This window comes from Buceros rhinoceros, unplaced genomic scaffold (assembly GCF_000710305.1).
Source record: "Buceros rhinoceros silvestris isolate BGI_N320 unplaced genomic scaffold, ASM71030v1 scaffold26445, whole genome shotgun sequence".
Taxonomy (NCBI): Eukaryota; Metazoa; Chordata; class Aves; order Bucerotiformes; family Bucerotidae; genus Buceros; species Buceros rhinoceros.
In genome coordinates, this window is record NW_010412932.1 from 47562 (window position 1) to 56145 (window position 8584).

Consider the following 8584-nt stretch of genomic DNA (forward strand, 5'->3'; position numbering starts at 1 on the left):
AACCTAACACCGGAGGACAGGAAATGTTTATCTGAGCCAGCACAACTATTTTAGTGTGAGGAACAGCACATCAGGTCAACTGAAAGGTCCCTCTGTCCCAGGGGGCAGTGTCTGATGGTGGCCCCAGCAGATGCCCACAGGCAGCAAGCCTGGGGGAGCCTTCTCCTGGCAACCTCTCTTCACTTTCCACAATCAGCAGTTTGAAGACTCCATGAGCCAAAGGTTGCATATGGACCAGCATGTTTAACAGTCACTGATGAGGTTTGCTGCTCTTTTTGGTTTAACATATTTCCAGTTCTGTTCTTTTTTAGCTCACTTCACACATATGAGCATCAGGGGCCAGAATCCAAATTTACACCAGCGTAATTTGTTGCTGACTTCTGCAAAGTCAAGCTTGACAGAAAGCAGAAGCAGGACTGAGCCCAAAAACTTTATCACTACCACATGCATTGCTGAAAGCATCTCTTACATCACCTTAGTCCCAACCACTGCTTCCAAGGAGAGCAACCTCAATTCTGCTTTAGATTTGGGGACCAGTAATTTCTGCAGACTGGATCACATTCAACAAGCTATGTAGCTCTGAATCAGGACCTTGACACTCCAGACTGCCATTTTATGAGGGCAGAAAAAAAAAAACCTTCCAGGTCTACTATCAGCCTCATTGGCAGGACTTGACCCAGTGAACCTTGGTTCTGAAAAGCCCCAACTGATCATAGACTGATCATAGCAAGTAATTGCTTTGCACCCAGTTCAGCATAATAAAAGGGAGCCATTTTCAGAGGGCAGGTGCTTAGTGCTGTTAGAGAAGTGGGGTTCTCCCACGTGCCTGGCCTTTCAGCCTCCTTCCCAAGTGGAAAAGCATCATGATCCTGCAGGTCCTGATGCTGCTGACCACGGTCTGACCCTGAATACACCATTTCTCTGCACTGAAAATGCTGACCCCAGAGTCCAAGCAGACTGTGGAGAGAGTCCCACTGTCTTGAACAGGCTCTGCATCCTGCCTCAGATTAGCACTTACAGCATGGGAAGAACTAGCAGAAAAATGTGTGAAATGGGGAGCGCCAAGAAAGCAAAGATTTCTTCCCCCTTACCAAAATAGAACATTGCTATTCCTCCCATCCTATCTGCTTCCCATCCCACTCAGCACATATTTTGAGCCAAGTCTTCGAATGGTGTAAATCAACATATCGCCATCGAAGTATAAGAAGTCACGGTAATTTACACCAGCAGAAAAAAAAAAATCTGGCTGTGATCTAGGGAGTTAGATAGATACACCCTCAGCAGAGAGCACACATGCACACGCGCATGCACACACGCTGAAGGGTGACGGAGCCAGAAGACAAATGGAAAAACCATTAACAAATTAAAAGCACCTTTCAAGACGCAGTCAAGGGAACTCATTTTCACTACTGCATCAGAAAGCTGCCCAGCGTCTCCCCATATACTTTATGTTTACTTCCGTTTTAGTTCAGTCGGCAGGTCTACATGTAAAGTTAAATTCATAATCAATGAAAGCTGACCTGCTTAATTAATTTGCTGCAGAAAGCAAGTGGTGGGAGATGATGTCTAGGCTAGAGGAGGATTGGGCAAGTTTTCCATGTGCACACACATGAAAGCTCCACACTGACACTTAAAATTGCATTTCTGACGCACTGGAATCGCCGCAGAGTGATGGGGGGATTTCTGAAGCTGCTTTAGTTCCAGTGGGTATGGGAATTGTGCCAACAGCAGTTTGGAGTGAAGGGAGGGAAGGACAGGGAGACAAAAAGCATCATGAGGTTGAAGAGGCAGCAAGTCAGGGAAGGGACAGGAGGTAACCTCTCTCCTGCTTTATTTATTGTGCTGCTTAGCCACTATGCGATTTCTTGGGGAGGTAAAGAAAGTGACTGGGGGAGGCAGAGGAGAAGGCCAAGGATGGCAGCAGCCCTGCCTTTGTCCGTATGTATGTGTCTCTCTGGACCCACTAGATTTACTGCAGGATTATGTTACTCCCGTGGAGACAGAGCCCTGGAACAGAGCATGCAAACAGGATTAGGGCTTCAGGATTTAGCCAGGGAAGCATGAAGGAGAAAAGTAGGGGAGATTATTTTCCTTGTCAGATAGGGAAGGCATAAAATGGGGCATGTTTGATGGTGGGAGGATTCTGGCTCTAGTGGAGAGTAGATAGTTCTGGATTTATTAAATCCAGGAACAAGGAGCTAAAAGAAAAATGATACTTGGCAAAACTCAACAAAGCACAGCCGTCTGGGCAAGGCAGAATGTGCTGTGCTGGGCTTGCCAGCACCATGTCTTTGAGAGGCTCCACTCAGATCCAGGAGTCACCAGGGACACAAGAAGAGGCACTCTGTTAGCCTGCAAAGGAGATATCAGGCCCAGAAGTACAAAGCTGCAGCCTTGCTAGGAAAGCCAGGACTGTTATTCTCCCCTGGTACTGCACCAAGGGTGAACACACAGGGCTGCCTTTCCCAAAGCCTGATGTCTTTGTCCTGACTGCAAAAGAAGCAGAAGCAGGCTGGGACCTGGGGATGCTTCTGGGCAAATTCTCTGCACCATGATGTCTCTACGCACTTGTGGCCTTCTGGCTGATCGCACAAGCTTTTCTTGAGTTTTCCAGACAAAGAAGCCACAGTACAGAAAGCTTTTCTCTCCCTTCCCAGGTGAACGGACACAAGAGATCTCATTAAGAACTGAAAGGACAGAGGAATAATCCTAAGGGAAGGCACAAGGGTGTCCAAAGAACCATCCTCAATATTTACTGCCAGCACCAAATACCTCTGATGTCTCCCACTCCACACATAGCTGAGATATTCAGCTCTTTGCAGCAATTCAACCTGCTTTCCACCTGAAATGCCACCCAGGAAGGTTAGCTGATAACAAGCACAAAGCCATCAAAATGACTAGGAAATGGAAAATGCACATCAGCCAGATCTTGCTGCCATTTCTCATCCATTGACTTCTACAGGTTCTCAAAGAAATGTTTCAGTTTCATTCTCCCATTTTACACACAGAACAAAGCAGACAGCGAGGACACCAATCACAGTTCCAACCCACTCCAAATGCTGAAACCCATCCCATCCCCTAGTCTCTCTTCACACTAGATGATCCCCATGAGCTGATCTTTGCAGTTACTATGACACAGTGGCTCAGACCACAGGGGAGCTGGAACCTGAGACCCTACAAAGAAGGAAGCAAATCAGAATGCATGAGCAATTTGTTTTCTGATAAAATCCTCATAGCTGAATCTGTCCAAAGGAAATGGCCAAAACCAAAAGGTCAAACCCTGCTGGATGCTCTTTTCCTTCCTTGGGTTCAAGAACGAGTTGTTGTTTTCTAAAAATATTTGCAAACCACTTGGTAAGATCTTGGTGCACACACCAGGGGTGGTGCCTGGAAGATAACCTCTGGGGCCATTGACACTGTATGGCACAGAAGCGAATGCAACAGGGAGGGCAAGAGCCAGAGCAGCTTTTCTGGAGCAGGGTTGTTTGGGCCTGTACCATGAGGATGTGCTGATGGGTAGTAAGGGGCGAGTGTGATGCAATAGGAGGTGGTGGCCACTTTCCTTCCCATCTCCTCTTTCAGGGGACACAGAGGAAGATAGCTCTGCACCTTCAGCCAGATTGCTGGGTTAGCCTCTCCCCCTGGTCTCACATTCTGGGGAAAGCCAGAGCATAACCCCCTGGACAGGAGGTCATCCAGGGCGTGCTGGGGTGGGCTTTGTGTGGAGTGGGCTGCCAGGCAGGGGGAAAGCCTAGCAGAGATGGGGTGGGAGGGGGAAGATGTGAGTGTGGGACTACTCTCCTGCCAGCTGCAGACCTGCTGCTGCCTTCCCCCTGCTTCCCCACCCTGGAACGCTCGGCACAGAAACAGTCCAGCCAGCCCTGTTTGCTGTGACCACATATTATTCTTGTTTTCCTCTGCTTCATCCTGTCTTTCCCATTTCCCTTGCCATGAGTGCCAGTTGCTGGTGACTCAAAGGTGAGCCATGGTGTTTTGCAGATGTCCTGGGTTTGGCTAGGATAGGGCTAATTTCCACAGCGAGGATAGCCAGACCGAACTGGCCAATGGGATATTCGATACCATACTGATGTCATGCCCAGTACATATAAGGAGGAGGGCTAGCCATGAGGGGGTTAGTTGCCAGCTGGGTTCAAATCACGACAGTAGGGCAAGACCCTGGCCCCAACTCTCCTCGGAAATAGTGGAGGAAGGGGTGAGAGAGTAAGTCAGAGCTCCCCATCCTCTATAGAGAGCACCATCCCCTCTCCAACTCTCCTGCACTCACTGGTTTTCTCTTGCTGTAGTTTCCTGATGAAGATGTAAATGTTAGCTGACCCGCCTATAACATGGCAGAGCTTTGCTTTTGGCCCACACATCCGGCAGAAATTCAGAGCAGTGTTTGATATGCCCCATATGCCTATGTGTGCATGTGCATATATATATACACGTGTGTGTGTATATATATGTATATATCTGCATGTATATAGAGGAATAGAGAGTTCCTGTCTGTACATCCCCTCCCCACTCCTCATGGCACCAAATCAAGCTGCGGCAGACTTGACAAATCTATTTGGCACGGTTCGCTCCACCGATGCAGCCTGAACCATGCGGAGCACTGCACTGACGCAGGGAGGAATCTGCACCTTGAATACAGACATCTGGGAGTTTGCGTAACACAGGAACGGCAGGGATTAATGTGGGTGGGGAATGAGGGGCCAGAGCACCCCTGCACCAGGCCTGTGAGCAAGAGGGCTTTGCCCTGGCCCTGCTGCGGCTCAGCAGCTGGCAGCCAGTCGTTCGGGGGGCAGGGAGGGAAAGCAGTCACCCGGATGCAAGGGGTAGGCAAGCCACCAAAAAGCAATTACTTATCCTCCAGTCTCAGGAGGTGTCTGCTAAATTGAGGCCAGAACATAGGAATGAAGTGAGACTCCAATAAAGGAGTCTTTTTTTATGAAGAGGGAAAACAGAGCAGAAAAAAGCTGATAGGACTCAAGGGCCAAATCCTGGAATGGTGGCAATTCACATGGCTGTGGGATTGCCTTGGGTTGACACCAGCCAGGCTTTAGGGTCTTGCTGGAGAGATGTAAATTGGCCCAGCAGCACTGAAACCAGCTGTGCTGTCCTGCTCCACGCTGGCTGAGGATCCAGTGACCATTGTTCAGGACTGCAAGGATAGGACATCTACTCTCCCCTGTGATCACCCTGCAGGCCAGATTTCCACCCTAGTTAGAATCTGAAAGGTAAATTTATTCACAGTGTTTATTCGAAACACTGAACTGTGCATTCAGCCCATCTCTCTGCCCGACCTGTTGCCAATCTCCCACCTGACTCAGCTTGCAGAACTGGTCCTGGCAAGACCTCAAACTCACCTGTTTCCACAGGGTGCCTGGGGAGAGGAAAGATGGCCTTGGTTCACAGAAAGGTCTGCCGCGGCCAGTGGGTCCTGGGAGAGCACAGAGCCTCCACAGCAGTGCACAGCCACCGTGTTAGGATTATATGTGAGCTCTGCCATGAGCTACAGCTCTGGAGCCAGCCCGCTCAAGGTCTGGGGCAGCCTGGCTGCTGACTCTCCTATGGGTGCTGGGCTGCCCTGTGCCTCCATTTCTCTACTTCTAAAATAGGACCTATACCACCTCACTGGCACGCAAGGAACTTAAATATTCCAAATATCGAAGGTATGAGACCCTGCTAGGGGCCTCCGCACAGAGAGGACTCATTCTGGGAAGCAGAGTGAATTTGAACTGCGAGACACAGTTGCGGGGAAAGGGAAATCACTTGGCCCGGAAGGGAAGGAAATGTCTGGATGAATCCTGGACAAGGCAGGTTACTTCATTTCATGCCAGCAGTGTCTGTGACAGCAAATGGAGGGGACAGCTAATTTAACAGAATCGCTGAGCAAGCAGAAATTGCTAGAATGTGCATGTGGGGGGAGGTGTGTGGCATCCGGGCCATTGAGTTCATGCACACAGATTATGGCACATCAACAAGGAAGATGTAAGATGTGGCAGCAGTGCTGGGGGGCACCACAGAAGAGTAGGAAAGGGCTTTTCTGAAGTGCCCTTAACCAGGCAACAACCACATGACCAAGGCAAGTGACAGAGCAGGACTAGCCTGGCACCATAGCTGCCTTAACCCCACTCACCATATGCCAAATCTCTCAAGCTTGCCTTGCCATGCAGCAGCACCCACAAGGCTTGGAAGGGCTGAACACCCATATTTACCCTCCTGCCCTCTTGCTCCCATCTCTGTGTCCCTTCCAGAAACACGGCGAGAGCGTGCAACAGCTCCCAGGGATCAATGCACCCTTGCCAACTGTGCCTGCTAGCACAGTTCCCTCTGCCAGTTCGAATTTTGTTTCCGGGATGGTGTGATCCCCTCTTAGGATTTATGCCCTTTCATTTCCAGGCCTCGGTAACTCCTGAACTACAGTTTCATGTGGTTTTGTGATTGTTAACCCAGCATGCAAACGGGGCTACGGCCATAAAAGCTCAATGAATCTTGTATGGCAAAACACAGGCTGTGAAAGCATTTTCTCCTTCATTTGCAGTCAAAGAACATGCTCTCGCTACTGTGAAAGATGCAACAGCCGCCAGGTTTTCCAAGGAATAGTGTTTCTTCATTGCTGTGCAGAGGAGAAAGGACTATTTCTGCTCAGACCGTCATCAGTCTTTCATCCCTCATGAGAAAAAAGGCCCCTCACAGATTAAACCCTCTGGGCCTGTAAAACCTCTCTGTTCTCTCCCCTCCTGTCAGCTACAAGACTCACCAAGGTGCATGCAAAAGAGACAAAAAGGCCTTTACCTTGTGGTTTTTCCCATGTCGGTACATCATCCAGTCCTCCCCATTGGTGCTGACCTCCAGCTTGTAGGTACGGACATAGTAGCCATTCTGGGTTTCTCTGGAGATGGCACCCTGTGTGGCAATGGCTGTGAGCACAGTAAGGAATTGGAGGTCCACCTTTCCAGAGGAAAAAGGGACAAGAGAGAGAGTGGTGACCACCTGAGAGCCCAGGCTGGCAAGCTAGTTTCTCCCTCTGTCTCTGAAAGTTGAAAAGGTGTGAATTCAGTCTGTCTCACTCCACCTGTGGGTGCACATTTCAACAGGCACAAATTCCCCAGGCTGACTTCAGCAATAAGAGTAACTAAGGATCTTGATGTCTGTCCATATGGGACCATCACAAAGCTTTCTTCCCGCTTCAGACCAAGCAATAGGATCTGCACAGCAGCTCATGTCCGTTAAAGCAGGACAAAGGCTGACTTCTTCCGTGTGAAATAAAAGCATGATGCCCAATTAGCAAGTGCTGCAGTTTTTGTTTTCCCCTTGTTTTGTTGTTTTTTTTCCTTCCACACCACGGGTTGAGAAAGGTCAGCCAAGCTGGCTTGGTAGCACTGCCATGAATGAAGAATGAGATGTCTCCCAGAGGCAATGACATTCACCACTTCCAGTTCCTAGTGCCCTTTAGCAAGCAGTGTGACACAGCCAGAAGCCCTGTGTGGACAGAGACTGTGACTTTAACCAGCTCCCAGGGAAAGCCTTTGCTGTGCCAGCCCCCTACGTGACATTAACCCACTCATGCTCCTTGCATCACTGATGAGATAAATACTATTCTAGTTGTTTTTCTACGCATCCCTGGAGACATTGGTCCTCAGGCAGAGTCAGTGGCCCTTGTAAGTGGCAGAGGTCTCTCAGTCTCTGTCAGCATGCTGTTAAGTCCATCAAGGTTTTGGGCAGGAAGGAGGGGGTGGGAGAGGGACAAGAGGTTGAGTTAGCCCTTGTGCAGGCGCGCTAATGGGAGAGCCATCTTGCTGCATTCCATGGAGTCTGCGGGAGCCACTCCAGCTCCCCTGCTGCTTGCTCCCCATAAGCCACAGAGGCAATAAAAAATTCAACAAGCCTTATGGTCAAGGGTCAGCTAAACAGCGTGACACTCCATTTGGTGGGGGAAGAGGTGAGGGGACTGGAAAGCAGGCGTACCTGGAGGTACTCTTTGTTGCTGTCTACATTGGGGGTCCAGCCGTTGTCATCACTGTTGAGCCGGCTCTGTTGAGGAGTCCATCGCCCATCTGAATAGGTGGAAGAGGCACTGATCTGCATGTTGGAGATCCTGCCAGACTCCATCCCCAGTGGCACGTTGCACTGAAAGTCTGCAGCAGATGCACAGATGACACAGAGGTCAGCCTACAGTTTCTGTATTTCATTCTTAAGTGGAAGGTAGCCCTGAACAATCCTCCCCAGCTATCTCTGAGCAAAGCTGCCGGCCTGGAAAGATGATCGGATCTGTACCATCTTGCAGGTTGTCTGTACTCACAGATGGCATTGAAAAATTAAAGATGGGGCAGCTTTATGTTTGCACGGTCCTCTGAAAACTAATACAGTCCAGACCTTTCTCCCTTTATCTCCTTCATCTTTGCACAGTTTTGAAACAACTCTGTCTCTTCTCTCTTTCCATCTCCACCAAGATGTCCCAAGTCCCTTTGTCACCAAGTTCCCCATCTTCTTGAAGGTTGGAGGTGAAATCTAAGCACTGACAAGGCAAGGAGTATGGGCAGGCTCAACGGCTTACTGTTGTGCTGCTGTCAGGAAT

General features: G+C 49.5%; 1 protein-coding gene across 1 annotated transcript in view; it reads right to left on the minus strand.

The window, feature by feature from the left end:
* Positions 1-8584, minus strand: part of NRP2 (neuropilin 2) — a 52705-nt gene that overhangs the window by 33005 nt on the left and 11116 nt on the right. Inside the window, 2 exon segments of the mRNA XM_010136564.1 lie at positions 6802-6957; positions 7975-8144. Coding sequence (XP_010134866.1) covers positions 6802-6957; positions 7975-8144 — 326 coding nt within the window.